The sequence below is a fragment of the Vulpes lagopus genome, chromosome X (assembly GCF_018345385.1).
Source record: "Vulpes lagopus strain Blue_001 chromosome X, ASM1834538v1, whole genome shotgun sequence".
Classification (NCBI taxonomy): Eukaryota; Metazoa; Chordata; class Mammalia; order Carnivora; family Canidae; genus Vulpes; species Vulpes lagopus.
In genome coordinates this window covers 79,277,900-79,298,621 of record NC_054848.1, presented here as the reverse complement: position 1 = coordinate 79,298,621, position 20,722 = coordinate 79,277,900, and the positions used below count along the sequence as shown (strand labels likewise).

The following is a 20,722-nucleotide window of genomic DNA, read 5'->3' as shown; positions in this document are numbered from 1 at the left end:
CTTGGTAATCAAGTGGAACAGAGAGTGCAATCTTCTTGAATGATATTTCAAATCAGTATAAACTTGGACCAATACTGCAATTTTTAATACGGCACTAGCTTCAAAACAAAGGCTATCTGCTATTACATAGAAAATACGATGCAGGAAGCTATGGAACACTCAAACTGAAAGGTACTGTAAAACATATTAGTATTAATCTTAATTCATATCTCTGTGGCTTTGGCTGGGCTCAGCTCAATATTTTCTACTTTATAAACAGGGTGACTTCTATATACTCATAGGTGACAACTGATGAGTTAATTAGATTTTTAATATGACCAAAATGCTTTTTTTAGTGTTTCCACTGATAATTTGACAATTGCTCTATGTAATTTGTCAGAGATGTATGAGATAATTCTGAAAGCTATGTAAAATATCACATTACTACAGTGATTTAAAGTACATAGAAGTTTTCTCCTGGACTTTTATATAATGCTAAGCTGCTAAAATTTTAGTTGTCAACAAACTGGGGAATTAAAAAATGATGAGTCAGAGATTTGTTGCTTCAACCCTTTTTTAAAATATAATTTTCTATAAAACAAATATCACTGCTACCATAAAATTTGAGACACACTAGAATTATATTTTGTATGGTGCATGTGTATAGGGGGTATTATGTTCGAACTCTATATAAATGATGTGTATAGTATATTTACAATTATCCATATTTTAGATATTTTGCCACAGAATCATCATGTATAAGTATTTGAGAATAAAGAGTTGAGGTACATTAGCTTTTAAAGTGCTGAATCCTTTGATCAGAAAGTCTAGCTATAATTGATACTATAAGAGAACACTTTATGATAATTTGCTATATATCACAGTTAAAGTATTATCATTTGAATAAAGAAGGGGATAATGATGCTGCAATACTGGTGTAGTTTTAAAGATTCTGTTTATGTATTATGGGGTGAAGAAGGACTAAAAGCAAAGATTGTAAACTCATACATCCATTAGGACTGGTTATTATAAATACATAAAAGTGGATGGATAGGCAATGTATAGTATATATTCCATCTAAAAGGGAACAAAGATAAAAAAAAATAATAAAAGGAAGCAGGCATGAATCATTTCCAGTTGATAATGGCCAAATATTAATAAGGGCCAGATGTTATCAGATCTTTTGGTTTATCAATAGAAGTTCAGATTTTTCAGTGTAAACTATTCATTTAAAAACAAACAAAAAACACCATGCCAGACAAACAAAATCTATCTGAAGAAGAGACTCAGCTGTCTGGACTAAGAAGCCATCAATAATTTCTGCTTATCCATTACTACTTCCTGGCACTCTATATTTACCTTTTAGGTTTCAGTTCCAGTATAGATATTGATAATCATATTTTTAAATCATTAAGAGTTTTGACAGATTGTGGTGTACAATATTTCTAGGGATCTTACGTTATTTGGCAGAGTCACATCAGACATAACCTCAGATTCGGCATCAATGATGTGATATCCATCTGTTGAGCTGAAGAAAATCTTTAGTCTTTTTTCAGAACCAATAGCCAGGTCAACTGTCACTGGCTTATGACCAACTGTTGGAAACACCTGTAGATAGAAAACCAAATATGGCCAAAAGGCCAAAAATGACACTCTGACTAAAGCAAAAAATTCCCCTGCCCTTTTGTTTAATGAGTTTATAAAACCCTGGTTGATTTTTTAAGTTACATAATGTATTTAGACTATGTATTATGACTTTTGTTAGGTCTGTTACTACAATAAGAACATAATTATATTCAGGCTCTAAGTTTTGAGTTTCTCTGTGGAGGCCAAATATCCAATGATCATAAGAACATTTTATGGCCCTGCACTCTGCTTGCTGTCTTTATATTCCTTGCCTTGAGCTTCAGCAAATGAAGGAGCTCATCTGGTCTCTTAAACCGGTTCGCTGGATCAGCTGCCTGTATTTTTGCCAGTATTCGTATATAGGCTTCATAGGACATGTAGTCTCCTTCGGAGTCTGCTGATTGATCAATGCATACTTGGTAGGGAATGAAAAAGGCCAGACATGTTAACCTACCATAGACTGGATGTACTCTAGGCTCCTATGGTTCCTAGTCCAAGGAAACAAAAAGTCAAACAGGATTCATTGCCAAGTTCAGGTCACAGTAGAGGACTGGGCATCACAGGATTCACTATACTGCAGTCATGAGGTGAGATTCAACAACTGGAGGAGGACTTGGACCAGGAACTGTATATCAGGCTAGACAGACTGTTGGTACTTATCTTCTTTGTTTTCCAGCTCCATATCAGGCAGCTCTGACCAATCAGCAGACAGCCAAGAACACACCCATATCCAAATACAGACAGCTGACCCAAGGCCCAATTTAGGGAGATCAGATCAGACATGTAATTTGTGTCAGGACAGATACAGGCTGTCTATATGATAGTCTGTGCTATTTACAAAAGAACATATTTATTGTGAAAATAGACATTGAGAGGCAGGCATAATTAGTTCATCTTTATTGCACACACGTGATGCTTTGGCTGCAAAATATACCATGTAAACATATCTTGACCTAAGATACAAAAATATCACATAAATACCTTGCTGGAGTCTATCGTGATGTGTCCTTATCAGTGCTTTGTTAAAACTTGTCCATGGACCAACTAGTTCAAAGTCACATTTGCTAAAAATATAGATTCCCAGGCCCCACCCCAGACCTACTAATTTAGCCTGAGGTTGGGTCTGAGATCTAAACTTTCAACAAATGTTCCAAATGATTCTGATGTACACTCCAGATTAGGAATCACTGGACTCTATATAATGCTCCCAGTTCATTAACCTTACTGCTATGGAATAAACACAAAATAATCCTATTTACATAGAATTCTGGAGTATCATTAAAAATAATAAAGATAAAAAGTCCCCAGTTTATGAGATGAGATTAAAAAATCATTAGCAACTTAACTGTTTGGGACACCAACTGGTTACCTTAAGAGGCTGATCCATAGAAGTTCAGCTAAACCATAATAAAGGTGGAAATATTACTGGTAATCCAAATAAGCCTAACCACCATTCCTTGCAATAGTTCTGGAGAGAAATGTGTTTAGAGTTCCAGCTCGGAAGAAATATAGACCCTTCTGCCCTTTCCTCCCCAACCCCATCTATTGTAGCCCTGGTAATTAGAGCAAAGACTTGATCTCTTATTCCTCTTCCAGTAGGGCTTCCCCCTCTACCACTGTCACACCTTTCTTTACCTTCCCTCTGCTCTCCACCCCCCACTAAGAGAGAACAGAGACTTTCTCAGCTTCAAGTCATTGGGGGTGGTAGCACCCAAAACCTGCATTTGGGGCTCTAGAAGAGAAGGTCTTCATGTTGACTACAGAATTGGGACTGAGGAGCTGGTAGGGAGGTCCTCTAAAGGGAGGGGTCAAGGATTTCCCTCACACTCTCCCTTGCTGTAGTGCCTGTGAATTATCTAAAAAAGGGTTAAATGATAATTATTGACATGGTGTAGCCAAATTACATTAACTGTAGAAGAATGGTATTTATTTTTGCTACTATATTTAAAAATATTGCTGTGTTTACAGTTTCCCAAAAGAAAAACTATATGATCCAAGTTTGAAAAAGGAAACCACTTACTTTGATAGCAGTGCTTTCATCAAAGGATTTTGGTGCCCAAGCGTAAAGGTGAATTGATGATTTCAAAGCAATTGCAATATATGTTGTTTCTTCATGTTGGACTACAACGATAAAATACAAAGAAGTAACAATGCTACAGAGTTCACAAGAACACTCAAGTATTTTTATTGGTCCTTAAAAATATTATAACTATAATATAAGAGCACAGATCATATATTTTTAGTACAGCCATTTAGTTACAATTTGATGCCCCCTAAAAGGTGACAAAACTAACTATATGGTTTTATTGAGTATATGCATTAGCCTTCAAGAGCACTCTAAATTGTACACTGAAAACTACAGAACATTGTTGAAAGAAATTAAAGACCTAAATAAATGGAAAGACTTCCTTTGTTAATGGATAGGTAGACTTAGCATTGTTAAGAGGGCAAAACATGGATGGACCTAGAAGGTATTCTGCTAAGTGAAATCAACCAGACTGTGAAAGACAAATACTGTATGACTTCACTCATGTGGAATCTAAAAGACAAAACAAATGAATAAACAAACAAGACACATAATCAGACCTATAAATACAGAGATCAAACTGATAACAGCCAGAGGGAAGGCTGGTAGGGGATGGGCAAAATGGGTGAAGGGTAATTGGATGTATAGGCCTCTGGTTAGGGAATGAATAAGTCATGGAAATAAAAGCTACAACATTGGGAATATAGTTAATGCTATAGTAACTTTGTATGGTGACAGATGTTAGCTACACTTATGGTGAACACAGCATAACATACAGAGAATTTGCAGCACTATGTTCTATACCTGAAACTAATGGAATACTATGTGTCAACTATATAAAAAAAAATACAGCTGAGCCCTAGTCAGCTCGTACACTTAGGAGAAATAACAAATCACTGTTTTTTAAGCCACTAAATAAATAAATAATAAAAATGAAAATATTTTAAAAAGAGGATAGCATTATCAAAGTGATCTATGGATTCAATGCAATTGCTATTAAAATCCTCTTATGCAGAAATAGAAATGCTCATCCTAAAATTCACATGGAATTGGAAAAGGCCCCAAAAAGCTAAAAGAATCTTGAAAAAGAAAAACAAAGTTGAATGACTCATACTTCCCAAATTCAAAACTTACTACAAACTACAGTAATCAAAACAGTGTAGTACTGAGATTAGGAAAGGCATATAGGTCAACAGAGTAGAATCGGGAGTCTACAAATAAACCCATATATCAATGGTCAATGATGTCCTGACCATTCAATTGGGAAAGAATACTCTCTTCAACAAATGGCACTGGGACAACTGAATTTCCATATACAAAATAATAAGTTGAACCCCTCACCTCACACCATATACAAAATCTAACTCAGAAGGGATCAAAGACCTAAATGTAAGAGCTAAAACCATAAAACTCTGAGAAATAAATATAGAAATAAGTCTTCATGGCAATGGAGTTTTTTTATATTGTTTTATATTTGACACCAAAAGCATATGCAACAAAAGAAAAAAACAGATAAATAGGTTTCATCCAAATTAAAATTTTGGGCTATCAAAAAAACACTGTCAAGAAAGTGAAAAGACAATCTATTAAATGGGAGAAAATATTTAAAAGTCATGTATCTGATAAGGTCCTAGGATCCAGAATATATAGAATGCTTAGAACTCAACAACAAAAAGATAGATAAATAAGTAAATAAATAAATAAATAAATGCACAACATTATTAGCTGTCAGGGAAATACAAATCAAAACTACAATAACATGTCACTTCACATGCACTTGAATGCCTGGAATCAAAAGATAGACATCTATAAGTGTTGGCAAGATGAAAAATAAAGCTTCCATACTCATGGCAATGTAAAACAGTACAGCCACTTTGAGAAGCAGTCCAGCAGTACTATCCAAGAGAAAAGAAAACATGCATTCCCATGTACAGACACATATATGAAATGTTAGTAGCAGGCAAAAAGTGGAAAGAATACAAATGTAAACAATGGATGTATAAAAACTGTGTAAACAATAGGTTTATCTATACAGTGCAATACTATTCAGCAATAAAAAGTAAGTACTGATATATGTTATAAGGTTTCATTATGCATGAACCTTAAAAACGTTATACTAAATTACAGAAGACCATTACAAAGACTATAAAATATATGATTCCATTCAAACAAATTATCCAGAAGAGAAAAATATTTTAGGAAAGCAAAATATAGGGATCCCTGGGTGGCGCAGCGGTTTGGCGCCTGCCTTTGGCCCAGGGCGCGATCCTGGAGACCCAGGATCGAATCCCATATCAGGCTCCCGGTGCATGGAGCCTGCTTCTCCCTCCGCCTGTGTCTCTGCCTCTCTCTCTCTCTGTGACTATCATAAATAAATAAAAATTAAAAAAAATTATATAAAAAAAAAAAGGAAAGCAAAATATATCAGTGGTTATTTAAGACTGTGAGGAGAAAAAGATGAAGGTAAGAGGGATGGAATATGGAGTGATTGCTAATGGCAATTGGGGTTCTTTTTGGGGTAATGAAAATTAGATTATGATAATGGTTATACAAGTCTATAAACATACTAAAAACCATTGATTATATACTTCTAAATGGGTAAATTTTATGGTATATAAATTATTTCAATATAGCTGCTTTTAAAAAAAGAAAATAAGAATAAAAAGGATATGCTTTCTCTCAGACTGTCTGATTCTTATGGAGTATGTTGGCCTACTTGCTAGATTTACATTTTGTGCTAAAACCCTTCTTCCTCAGTAGGAATATTGCTTCCGTCCTTTCTAGTCAGACTTTATCATAGGCCAAATATAAGGCTTCTCTTTCTACCATTCCCCCACTTTCTTACTCATATTCTCTCTCTCTCTCTCTCTCTGGTTCTAGTTTTTTATCTTTCTCTTTTACACTGTTCCCAAGTAGGTCAAAGAAACATGATCAATAAACCCCCAACAAGCAAAGAAATTCTCTGTTAAGCAAACACTTCCTTTTAATTTTAATATATGGCAGTAATTGATGTCAGTTAATTATTTTATGTATCTTGAAAGGCTATGAAAATGTCATGCAAGTATGAGTACATGAGTGTTCCACTGTATTGAAGATGTTTTACATGTCAGTAGACAAAGGTTTCTAGTTGTTATGAGAGTTGGAGAGGGGTGGAATGGGGTCAACCAGGAAAACTCATCTTAACTAGTTCATCTACTTACCAAGAACACAGATGCGCAAGATATTATTGTAATCTCTCTCTTATTGAATTAAAAATTTACAAGTTAATAGGAGGCAGGTAGTTCTGCTATATAAACTCCTTGTTTAACATCTGGGGATCTGTTTCACCTTTGGCTACCAAATACATATAATATTATTTGGAAGAGAAGTAGTGATACATAAAACTGGAAGAAAGTAGTGCATTTATTTAATTCCTGGTTTGTCTGGGTACTCACTTCTCCCTTTAATGGTGTATGTGTATTATATACATACATATGAAAACCTATTCAGGAAGGCCCCTATATGCAGAACAGAAATGGTCAGTCAGAATAACAATATCATGCTAAAACTCATATCATGTGATTCCAGCTATCTCTTATCTATGCCACTAGTTCTGTCTGAGGGGTAATTAGTGAAAGAGAAGGAAGAAAACAAAGGCTGAGATTAGAGGATATTTGCTTCAGAAATAGAACAGAATGGGATAACATCACTTCTAGTTGTTGACAGATGAAAGCAGGATCCTGAAACCCTGGAGCTGTTACTTCATCTTGCAATGGATGGTTGTAAACAGATAGGGCATATGAAAAAATTCTACTTAGACAGAAAATATTTAGCAATTATACTCATGAATATTGACAGTGGGAGCAAGAGCCAGCAGACCACAGAAGAATTTTCTTTTGGACTCATTGCAAAGTTTCCTGGTCAGTATTAAGAAAAAAATTCTGATTTAAGAAAGTGAAAGTATTCTGTGATTCTATTTTACTGCTGTTCCAAGGAAAGATATTATAATATGAATCTCCTTGCAGGTTATTTAAGATACATCAAGAACATTTATATAGTTGGAGTTATGTAGAGGCAAGAAAAGAAGTATCAGGGACGCCTGGGTGGCTCAGCGGTTGGGTGCCTGCCTTCGGCTCAGGTGTGATCCCAGGATCTGGAATTGAGTCCTGCATCAGGCTCCCTGCAAGGAGCCTGCTTCTCCCTCTGCCTGTGTCTCTGACTCTCTCTCTCAGTCTGTGTCTCTCATGAATAAATAAATAAATCTTTTTAAAAAAGTATCAGTTCATCTGGACTAATTAGAGTGACTGAAAGGAGAAAGGTGAGAAAGTAAACCAAACTTAACTTCAAAGCTATTTAAGTCAATCAATACTTTCTCAACAACCAGGATTGTGTCATAGAAGACCTGGAAATTGTCTCAGTGAAATTCACTCATTTTTGTATAGGAAGTTACAAATAGGGACACAAAACCAAATCCAAAGGGTAAGGTGTTCTTTTTAAAGATTGGTTTTGTGTCCTTATCATATTGCAAGCTTTCCACTTCACTTCCTGTTGCATCATCTTTTGTTGGAGGCGAAAGGTTTTGAGGTGGAACAGGGGACATGCTTGGTGACTTTGGCCCAGTGAGTATCTTCTCTTTTATAGGAGTTAAAACTTGCTTCTTTGAATACTGTAGTTCATGTTCATTCTGGGTCTTTAATTCAATTAAAGACTAAAAACAATTTTTAAATAAAGTATAATTTGCAAAGCACTTTCCTTCATAAGCAAAAGCACTTTCCTTCATAAGCAAAAAACGAGATGTTTTTTAAAAAAATATAAGCTTCCTTTCCCAGTTTGGAAATTCCTAGTCTATTTTTCTTCATAATTTGCAAATTTTCTTATAGCATCTAGGACCAGAAAAAGGAAGATGAACAGGAAGGAAATATGATATCGAGAGCTGAGTACCAAAATGTGTCCTAACTGTAAGAAGCGCTATTTGATAAAACAAGTCAGGCCAGGTGTCCAGGGAATGGTTATTATTACCAAAGCAATAAATACAATGGAGGCCTGCTACTAAAACAAAAATAAAAACATATCTAATACGATTTTCTTCCTTTCCTTTGTTCAACCTTCTTCTAAAAATATATGCATATATATAATACAAATACAAATACTTTTCTTTATCTACTTTGCCTCTCACAACAATATACTTTACTAAACGAAGGAAAGCAAACTTTATATAGCTATAGTAAACATAAAATGAGACTTACGGACACTGAAGTGTTCACAGCCTGTCAACTTATCAATAGCTTTGCAGGCTTCCTCTGTCTTTAGCATTTCCTCTTGTCTCCTTTTACTTTCTGGATCATCATTCAAAATCTTGTTCCTCAGCCAGGTCAAATGATAAACCCTAAGTCTGTTCTTATGGCCTAATAGGTAAGACACAGTATTCTAATTCAGTCTTTTTTTCATATATTAGAAAAACACAACAAAGTGTTTTTGCCTTTTAAACAAATTTTATTAAAATAAAAAGTTCTTTTAGAAAAACTACACTACTAGATTCTTCCCTTCAGTGTTTATAAATATGATGGCAAAGTCCTTCTTAGTCTCTCACTTCCAAGAGATAGTCAAAATGTCTACCAGCTACCTATGTGCCTGTCTGAAGAGAAGTAAAATATTTATTTGGGACAGATTAAGATTGCCATGGCACATCAACAGAACTACCATCCATTCACTTATACTTTGGTTTTTATCTAAGTCATGATCTTTCTGGGATTCAGAGACCCAGAAGCTGCCCTTGGTTGTATGTATGAGAGGGATGTCTGACGTATTGACTGTTAGGCATTCAGGACTACTGGGAAGGGTGTCTTTGTGCTTTTTCATTCCAGCATACAAACAAAGTAACTAAAGTTTTATTTTTTTCTCAATCTAGTTTACCCTCACTGCTAATTTTTTAATTGTAAATCCCAGAAAATTCATACAATTCCTTCAGGAAAAACAGACCAATAAAGTACACATTTGTTTTCATGTGCAGTGACTTCATATTCATTTTTTACAGTTTTGTTATATGATTTATAGTCTCAACAACAGAATTCTTATGTGATTAATCTTAAATATGTCTTTACATGACAGTTTTTGAAGGAGTATTAGAATTCAGACATCTATGTCTATTTCCATTCTATTATTAAGTGGTAGAATTGCTCTAAACTATTAGGTATCTTTCTACACTGATGTTCTCAGTGTTATTTGATGCAAAAATAATCCATTTTAAGAAAAACTTAAGGATTAAAAAGGGCACATTTGAGTTAGAGAAATCTGGATAAACAGTAAATAAATCTGTTATTCAGAAGCACAGTCTCTAAGCCACCCAGATGTTTTCAAAATCTAAATTTTGTATCTGTGCACCTCTAGCAATTATAAATGAATGAAAATGAAACATGACCAAAAACATCATGAAGCTTTAGTATATCTATAGAGGGCTTTCTCCTCTAACCAAAACTTAGAGCAAAGTTAATAATTTCTAGGAAAATACATAGTCATTAATTAATGTGCCATATAGCTATGTTGAGTAATGACAATTATCATTAACATCCATTTATTTGCTCTCTTATATTCGGATATTCAGGTTCTGACCAAAACTAAGAAATTCAATTACTACACGGGAAGAAGGGAAAGATCTTAGGGTATCCATTCTTGTTAGTAATCCTATCTGTAGACCCTCATTTTTACCCAGTTATTGTCCACTTTGTTCTTTGTTGCTTCTAGCTTATTATAAGAAAGTATGTGATGGATGTGATCATCCGCACATGGGTGGGTGAAATTGTGAGTTGTAAAATTGTAGGTGGTTACTCAGAAAAGACTTGACAGATGTAAATGGTATGTTTTTTTCTTAACAAATGACCTAGAGGGCAGCCCTGGTGGCACAGCGGTTTAGCGCCGCCTGCAGCCTAGGGCCTGATCCTGGAGACCCTGGATCAGGTCCCACTTCGGGCTCTCTGCATGGTGCCTGCTTCTCTCTCTGCCTGTGTCTCTGCCTCTCTGTGTGTGTGTGTGTGTGTGTGTGTGTGTGTGTGTGTCTCTATGAATGAATAAATAAATAATTAAAAAAAACAAATGACCTAGATAAGGTGCATTACAATCAAATATCCAGACACCAAAGGAGAGTCAGAAGTTAAACTGTAAATAGATAAGAAAACACAAGTAGGAAAGTTTGATACCCCAATTTAAGGTTAAATTTAACACGCTTTCCTATGAACACTTTAACCTGAAAAGTCTTTATCCTAGTTTGGAACCTAATTAACCTACATAATTACTTAGCTAATTTTAGTTCTTAAACAAACCGGAGATAGTAATCAGCAAATTGAGTGGCTCTACAACTTGAATCTGACGAAATGGTCTTCGCTTTATCAGTTTAGTGATGTCTGCCTTTCCACTTCTGTCCATCAGATACAAATTAGATCGGGTTCCCAACAGCAAATTCACTCCTGTTTGCATATAAAAAGAAAGATGCTATATTAGCTTACATTACATTTTTATAATTGAACTTGTATTGGTACTTTTGGAATTCCAGGTACTGATCTGTGCAAAGATGACATATAATTTTAGGCTAATATTAACCTCGTATTGTATAATAATGAACCCTCTACCAACAGAACAAATTTCTCTGAAATATATTTAGATGTAGAATATAATACCTTATGGCAATATTTCTACAGTCTGGTGTCTGGTGTGGCATCTCAAAAGGAGAACTGTATAAATATCTCAACACCCCTGAACAGTGTCCCAAACTATAAAAATCAATCAACCCTTTTGAAAATAATTATTAAACATTAAGGATATCTAGTGTATATGAACAATTTAATTCAGTTGATTCCTCGTTCCTAATTATAACAAGGGGTTTTAATGCTATTAAAATAATTTTATGTAAATTGTTTTTAAATTGAATGAACCTATGTTCACACTTATATTAAAGAACTTACATTGCAAAATACCTATGAAAGTAGTTCCTACTTTTATGTATCTAAATTCATACACTCTATTATTTGTCTGCTGCTCTATTTATTCAAATATAAACACTGTTAAAAGACTAAATGAGAGGACTGAAATAGAAGATAAGGCTAAATTATAATACACTTCAAACCACTGTGGGAGTTTTCTCCCATAACCTGAGACACAGACAAAACTCAGCCAAGTAATATTAATGAAGAGCACTTCAGTGTTTTCCTTCTATTGGAGACTATTTGTGTTTCAAAGATATAAGGAGAAAAGACAAGTGTTTCTGCTTTCATTTTCCTACTATGTCCTTTACCATTTCTCTAAGTAATGGCTTGTGGCAGATTTAGGAACTGTATTTCTTCCCACAGGGGAATCAGAGAGGGAGGGGGAGGGAGGGGGAAAGTATGGTTAGTTTTCACTGTAATCTTTTATTTTTCAAAATATAGAACCACAAATTATAAAAATGAATTATTAGACATTAATTAGATCTCTGGGTAGTTGCCTGACTGAAATGATAATGAAGTAAACTTTGCTTTCTTGTTATCTGACACAATATATTAGTTTTTAGGGTAATGTGTTTTTTCTAAGTTATTCAATCCATGTAACTATAATGTTTGCTATACTGTTCCATTTTTAATTTAAAATTCTCTCCCCTGTTCAAACATACATTAAGCAAAATCTATGAAATTGCAAGGCAGAGGTTGGCATTTACTTTGAATTTCTTCCCTCCTTTCACTTATTTATTGTTTCATTTATGGTTCACATTGGCTTGAGGTAAAATATCGTCTGAACCCTACCAATGTGGTTATAATTCTTCTAGAACAAAGGATTGAAAAAAGTCTATCAAAGTTAAGACATTATCAAAGGTCATACAGATGGCTAACAGACACATGGAAAGATACTCAACATCACTCATCATCAGGGAAACGCAAATCAAAACTATGCGATACTACTTCACACCTGCCAGAATGGCTACAATTAACAACATAGGAAACAATAGATATTGGTGAGGATGCAGAGAAAGGGGAACCCTCTTGCAGTGTTGGTGGGAATGCAAATTGGTGCAGCCACTCTAGAAAACAGTGTGAAGGCTCTTCAAAAAGTTAAAAATACAACCAACCTAGGACCCAGCAATTACACTACTGGTGTAATTACCAAAAGGATACAAAAATACTGATTTAAAGGGACACATGCATGTTGATGTTTCTAGCAGCATTATCAACAACAAATTATGGAAGGAGTCCACATGTCCATCGACTGATGAATGAATAAAGAAGATGTATAATATATATTACTCACCCATCAAAAAGAATGAAGTCTTGCCATTTGCAATGTAGATGGAGCTATAGTATATTATACTAAGTGATATAAGTCAGTCAGAGAAAGACAAAAGCCATATGATTTCACTCATGTGAAATTTAAGAAACAAAACAGATGAGCATAAGGAGAAGGAAAAAAGAGAGGGAGGCAAACCATAAGAAATTTTTAAATTTTTATTTATTTATTCATGAGAGACACACACACACAGAGAGAGAGAGAGAGAGAGAGAGAGGCAGAGACATAGGCAGAGGGATAAGCAGGCCCCATATAGGGAGCCTGATGTAGGACTCCATCCCAGGACTCCAGGATCATGCCCTGAGCCAAAGGCAGGCGCTTAACCACTGAGCCACCCAGGCATCCCAAGAGATTCTCAACTATAGAAAACAAACTGAGGGTTGCCAGAGGGGTGGTCGAGGGGTGGGCTAAATGGGTGATGGGAATTAAGGAGGGCACTTATTGTGATGAGCACTGGGTGTTATATGTAAGTGATGAATCATTGCATTCTTTTCCTGAAACCAATACTACACTATATGTTAACAAACTAGAATTTAAATAAAAACTTGAAACATTAAAAAGAGACATTATACAAAAATCTTTCTCTTCGAATCCACAAGACTATTTAAAAACAAGAACATACAGAAATCTGTCTTGTAATATCTCATTGGGTATCAAATGCTACACACTACCCTAAAGTAAAAGTACTAAGCTCAAATTTTTAAGTAATTATAACCTACTTTAATTTTATGTTCTAGTCAAGTTAATTCAAATTAAAAAGAAAAACAATAAAAAGAGGAAGGAGTGCCAATCCCAACATCATACTGCACTGAGTGAAAATAAAATATATATTTTTTATTTGCTTGGTAATGGTTTGGCAATAACAAGTGTTTTACATCTATGATTTTTCACAAGTTTGCTTCATTGATAAAAATATATTCTTTAAAAAAAACAACTCCATGTTAAGAAACCAAACTTACCCCACAAAGAACCACAGCAGATCTCAGAAGTGAATTCCTTTTCATACATGTGAATTAGTGGTTTCTTACATGCAGGAGACACATATAGTGGGTTAACATTGACTTCAGAGGGTCGCTTAGGTGATTTCTCAGGTGCTTCCACTAATCCAGCATACACTGTGAAGAAGTAAGGGGAAGATGTTCAGAGAAATTACTAGTGTACACACCATAGGTGCCTGAATGTTTCCACAAATAAGACACAGCCTTAGAAAAGAGTCTTTTCCTTTATTGTATCTTATTTTTCCTGGAGGTATCATTTCTATAACTCCTAAACCATCAGATAACACAAATCATGATGGTTAAAACACATTTCTGAATATGAATGTATTTCAAATTACCATGATTAGATTGCAAAAGAAAATCCAGCTGAGGGACTCAATTACTCAATTGTAGTTTAAATTTAGGTGCCATAAGGACTCAGTGAGGAGTATATTTTTTAAAGCATGTATCCATCTGAATTTATGTTAACTGAATATCAGAATGATTCCAGTCTTTTCATAGGATGAACCAGGGGTCAAACCCTGTAATGTGTGAACAGACTTAAGCATTTGGAGATTATATTAAACATACTTACAGATGGCACTGGCAAAGTCAGCATTTGCAGCCCTCCAAAAACCATTGGAAGGAGATGAGTAGTTGGCAGAAAAACCTGATTGTGTTGATGCTTCTGATATGTCCATGCTGTCATTCTCATCATCAGGTGCTGCTGCTGCAGCGCCAGAGGCAATGGCATTTGAGGCCTCGTTTCTACCACCTGGTTCCTAAAAGAAGATTGAAAATCAATTTTAACCTTATTCAGAGATTAACTGTGAGAGAAATATAACATGCTTAGAGTACATTTGAAAAAGAGAATGCAAAGTTTGCAGCATCTGTAATTTTGCACCCTTTTAAAATCCACATTTATCAGAAGAATTCAACAATGTTATCAGAAGAGAGAGAAGTAACCTATATGAGACAATTGATGTCAGAGGAGAAATTTAAGGAGCTTAAAATCCCTAGCTGTGCAATTTGGGACCTAATATTAGTGGAATTTTTTATTATACACTAGGTACACTGCCAGTTATTTTATTTACGTATTATTGCAAATCCTTACAATAACTCAAAAAGTAAGTTTAGTTATCTCCATTTTACTTAGAAGGAAACAAAAGCTTAGCAAAGTTAAATAATTTATTCAAATCAGAGATAAGTTAGGGGAACCAGAGTTTGAAGCCAAAGTCTGATTCTAAAGCTTACGTTCGGCTATGCTGTGCTGAATAGCCACTTGAAAAAATTAAAAAGCACGAGTTGGGGGTATCAATTTTACTTTGTCACATGAAAAAGCTAATGATGGAAAACCAACCAACACAAATTCAAGGGTGTGACCATGCCTCACTGAAAATCGATTTGGCTTCCATTAAGTTACATAGAAAAAACTCAAGGTAAAAAGCTACAGAATGTGACAGATTTTATGTGGGATGCCATACCCTGTGGAAAAAAAACATACCAACTGCTTTGGTAAGCCTGTCTGTTGATAAGCATTTCTTTGTGTCTAAACAGTGACTCGGTATTGAGAGAGCTGTGCTGCCCTATCAAAGAATGTTTTTATGACCTTTCCAATCACAAAGTGTTTTATGGCAACATGTCCTTTTCAAATTAAAATAAAAGGAATATATACTATCTTTGTAGATATCAAAAACATTCCTTGCAATAACTGGAGATACTTGGGGGTGTTATGGAAACTATGATGGGAATTCTGTTTTAATGTCTTTAATTAAAATATGTAAGTAGGGAGTGAACAAGGGAGAGGAAAAGAGAGACTTTCCCACTCATACTGCTTTCCTATTGGAAATTCTTCTATAATTATTGTGTCTATCATAAACTAAGTCCTACGTTGGGCCCTGGGATTGGGTGAGTGGGTAGAGAAAAGTAATCAAGAATAGGTTACAGATAGTTGTTGCCTTTTAAGAGTTCACGATCTAGTATGACAGAAAAGCAAGTCGATGACCAAATACAATTTCACAACTACTAAAATGAAACTATAGGCAAAGTGCTTGCAAACACAGAGGGAGGAGTATAAAATTCCTTCTTGAAAAGTCAAAGATAGTACTATGAGTTGGGTCATGAGAATGACTAAGCAGGGAAGACCTGAGGGGGAAGCCTTATAGACAGAGGGAATGGCTTGCACAGGGACATGAATTCATGATAATAGCATGACATTTTGTAAGCCTTTTTGTGTGATTGGACAATGGGCTGGGAAAGTAAATGGGATGGCATGATTTTCCATCTGACTGTCGTCTCATCTCTGTTTTCAGATATCCAAATATCCCTATTTGTCAAGAATTAGTCCAAATACCACATGGTCCAGGGAATCTTCTCTGTGATCATTCCTATTGATCTAGCTTCTATGAAACTATTGGAGTATTTTTAAACCTGTTTATAGTCAGTAATGTTTTGTGAATGATAAATTCATTGCCTAACACAATACATTACTTCTATTTAAATTGTATGTGTTAATAGTTCCTCAAAAAGTTCAAATAGAATCTAACAATTCTATTCCAGCAATTCTACATCTAGGAATTCCACTCCTGGGTAGATAGCCCAAATAACTGAAAACAGGCACTCCAGGAACAGATGGTTATATACCAATGTTCACAGGAGCATTATTCATGATAGACAAAAGGTGAAAACAACCCAAGTGTCCATCAGATGAATGGATAAACAAAATGTGATATATTCATACAATGGAATATTATTCAAAATTAAAAAGGAAGGAAATTCTGATACATGCTACAACATGGATGAACCTTGAAAATATTATGCTAAGTGAAATAAGCCAGACACAAAAGGAGAAATATTGCATGATCTGCTTATATAAGGTACCTAGGCAGAAAAAAGAATAGAGATTAATTGGGACTGGTAGGAGAGATAATAGGGAGTTAATTATTTAATTGTTTGGGATGATGAAAATGCTCTAGAAATGAATAGTAATAATGGTTGTACAACATTGTGAATGAACTTAATGCCACTGAATTGTACACTTAAAATAGTCAGGATGGAAAATTCTATGTTATGTATATTTTACCACAATGACAACTTCCCAGAAAAAAAATTGTATGTGTTAAAAGCCTCTATTCCAAATGTGTGATATGAGTAATAAAGGCAAACAAAAAAATGTATTTTTGTCCCTAGGAGCAAATAGGAACCATCCAAATGAGAAGAAGTCAACATCAATAGCTATAAATTAAAATGTTTAAGGCTTGGGGATAGAAGTTAAAAACCTATTTGGAATGACTGGAAATGTGACAATATCACATGAAAAAACAAATTTACAAGGAGAAGAAGAGTTCATTCTCCTTTTCAAATGGTGCATTACCTTCTGTTGATGTTCAAAGTCCTGGGATATGGGTCTCTCCAATCCTTGACCATCTGTCTCTGAGTGATTTTCTCCTCCACTGAGTTCAAGGGCTCCACTTTCTTCATTGGCTTCACTGACTCCCTTACCTTCATTAACCTCCTTAATTCTTCTTCCATTGCCTATATTGGCTCCAAGTTCTTCAACATCTACAATGGCTGCACTGCCCCCACTGGCTACATTTCCTTCATGACTTCTATGGACTCTCTGGTTTCCAAAGCTGCTGCAGGTCTCTTCTCCACCATCACTTCCATCTTGCTTGCAGCTTCCATCTCTGCCATAGCTTCGTCTGATAACAAGATCCAATTAATTATAGAAAGCCACTGAACAAAAATACATTTGAAAGTCAGCAAATAAAACATAATTAGGATGTATCTGATACATATGTACAATCCCTAAGAATGTTTTTTCTCGATGCAAACACTACTGGTATGGTATGGACAAGAAAATTACCCTGTATCTTGCCAATCTTAAATACTGAATTAACGCCATGACCACCATCAATTCCCTGACCATACACGGATGGCAGATGGAAGGGAACTTGCTTCCTTTATTAGGAACATGTGTTACGTTAGCAGCAAAAATATGTTTTGTTTTGTTTTGTTTTTTTGCTTAAATAATAGACTACATGCATTAGCAACTTCACAGCCACATAAATGATCAAGCCCATATTTTTGGCACAACCACAACATAATTAAATAACTGTTTTTTGCAATATAATTTCTGTTAATTTTAACATGTCTTGATTTTCTGATGTGTATTGACTACTTTACTAAAGAATCCCATTGATTTTTCTATTACTACCACAAGGAAATTCAGTAATCTAGATCTCATTAAGCTAAGATAGTCATTAATTTAGTTGCGGAGAACATCAACCATACCAAATGTCACTGATTTTTTGCATACGAGACAACATATCCAGGTACCTATGATAATTCTAAAAGCCAATTTGGGGCAGCCTGGGTGGCTCAGCAGTTTAGCGCCTGGCTTTGGCCCAGGGCATGATCCTGGAGACCCGGGATCGAGTCCCACGTCGGGCTCCCTGCATGGAGCCTGCTTCTCCCTCTGCCTGTATCTCTGCCTCTCTCTCTGTCTCTCATGAATAAATAAATACAATCTTTAAAAAATAAAAAATAATAAAAGCCAGCTTGATGGTGGAGTTCCTGGTAGATTTCTTAGTTGGCAAAAAATAAAAAATGATGAATGATCTGTAGTCTGTTCTGCCATGAATATCCACCCAATAACATTTGAAAATTAACAAAAACAATATAGTTATTTCAATATGAAAAAGCAAACAATTCTCCCACTGTTAATCATTTTTCTAAAAATGTAAACATTTACTATGTTAAGTAATCTTCTTTGAAAGCAGTTCGAATGCAAACCATGAGCATATGTAAATAAGAATACACTGGCCTGTTTAGAGCAGGAGAAAGGAACTACTATATATATGTGTATGTATATATATATATATATATATATATATATATATATATATATCTCAAACAACTGGTGGCATGTCAAAAATATCACTTCACTAAATATTGCCATTTTTGGCAGCTGCTGTGTAACAAGATAAAATTGAATGGGTACTGAATTTAGTTATAGCAGTTTGCATAATTCCAAGAATAATGCTATGTTAGTAAGTTTCAGCCTAAAATTATCAAGTAAAAATCAAGGTTGCAATTCATTTTTCTCAGTAAATTTGGAGATTTTGTTTGTAAATGTCAGGGCTCCATCTTAGAGTTATTAAGTAGCACACTGTTTGTCACCTCATCTCATATACTCACTGTGGTTTTAGAGGTTAAGATGATTAAGTAGCATTAATTTTAACAGAAACTTCAACAATTGCAGTTATAAAGAACTTAATACTTGAATACTAATAAAATACAGTATACAAAAATGCAAAATTAAGTGTTTTGCATTAAAATAATTTAAAATCTATCATTAAAAATCAACCATTTACTAATATGCAAGTGAAATTTATTCACCCTCTTGGTAATTAAATTTGAAAGTAAGACAGAGGTTCAAATAGTTGTGAAATTCTAAAATATTGGTAGTATAAGTAATCCAGAAAAACCAACCTTGGCCAACAAAAAGCATCATCATGATTATTTTCTTTGTCATCAATAGCTTCACCATTGTCATTATCACCATGGTCTTCACCAACATCATTAGCCTGATCAACCTTGTTATCCAAGTCATCATTGCTATTGTCATGGTCATAGGTATCCTCATAAGCATCATTAGAATCGTCATCATCACCATCAGTATCAGCACCAGTATCATAGAGTTCAACATAATCACCATCCTCTTCAGGTGGCTGAATGACAGGTGCAGGAGGAGTCAACCAATCATTTCGGAAGATTTCAGAGAGTGCATTATAGCCTACCCATTCATTTGTCAGGTAAACGGGGGGGGATATTTTTCCTACTTTAAATCCATCTGGAACCTGTGTGCACAAGAAAGGTTAATGTAGTCTCCAGTAGCCTTTTGTTTTCTTCTAGATTGGAAAGTTTCCAAGCTGACAATATTTTAAAATATATTTTCATTTGAACTGAAGATGTTTACTCACTAAATAAAGCAACATTTTTGTGAGGATGAGATGCCAAAACCCAAACTTCAGGCTATGATCATTAATGGCCTTTCTGGATCACCCAGGGCAAAATTTACTCCCTTTTTATTACCTCTACTTTTCTGCTGAGGTGTAGACATTTGGTTTTGGTGATAAAAAGTAGAACAGATTATTCGATGCTCTACAGAAGATATAGAAATTTTTTATGTTTCATTTTATTCTCTGATATTAGGATTGACACACAGCTCTTAAAATTGATATGTTAACTTCCCAGTTCTAGTTTTGTGCATAGGTTGTCTTAAAGTAAATCAAACACTACTGAGAAACAAATGAATAGAAATCCACCTTTAAGCATGGTAAGTGTTACATAAGCAACCTTTAGGCAATCTGAAAGACATGTGTATGTGGAAAGGTAGGAATGATTACAAAAATAAAATGGAATGACCTGAAAGCACACTGCAAAAACAACTGGAAGAATGTTTATGCTATCCATATGTTTTATTTCTCTTCAAATGTTTTATTTTTATACATTGCCTTATCATCCAAGAAACTATATTGTACAAAAAGTGAACATCTAGCTTCTACTCTTTGATTTGAGATTAGTTTCTACAAAGACCTTTTTATCATTCTTCTCTGAATATATTCTGATAAAAGAATGTAATAGAAAATATTTTATGATCAATTAAATTTTCTCCACTTCAAACTTAATTTCTAGATTTCATATTCTGCATACTTACATAGCAATGGAAATCTATTTTGAAAGATTAACTAAAAAAACTAAACATTTTGACCTTGCCCTCAAGTGAAGATGAAAATATGTAAGTCTAAAAACATTTTTTAAAAAC

General features: G+C 34.7%; 1 protein-coding gene across 5 annotated transcripts in view; it reads right to left on the bottom strand.

Moving 5' to 3' along the window:
• NRK (Nik related kinase) overlaps window positions 1-20,722 on the bottom strand; it is a 136,732-nt gene that overhangs the window by 9,831 nt on the left and 106,179 nt on the right. For 4 of the 5 annotated variants that reach the window (XM_041740076.1, XM_041740078.1, XM_041740077.1 and 1 more), the window contains 8 exons: window positions 19,387-19,754; window positions 17,267-17,594; window positions 14,489-14,675; window positions 13,876-14,031; window positions 10,927-11,070; window positions 8,857-9,015; window positions 3,626-3,726; window positions 1,438-1,587 (listed from right to left, as the gene is read on the bottom strand). In XM_041740076.1, coding sequence (XP_041596010.1) covers window positions 1,438-1,587; window positions 3,626-3,726; window positions 8,857-9,015; window positions 10,927-11,070; window positions 13,876-14,031; window positions 14,489-14,675; window positions 17,267-17,594; window positions 19,387-19,754 — 1,593 coding nt within the window. The remainder of the gene's footprint in view (window positions 1-1,437; window positions 1,588-3,625; window positions 3,727-8,856; window positions 9,016-10,926; window positions 11,071-13,875; window positions 14,032-14,488; window positions 14,676-17,266; window positions 17,595-19,386; window positions 19,755-20,722) is intronic. The other variant, XM_041740080.1, reaches the window with a different exon arrangement.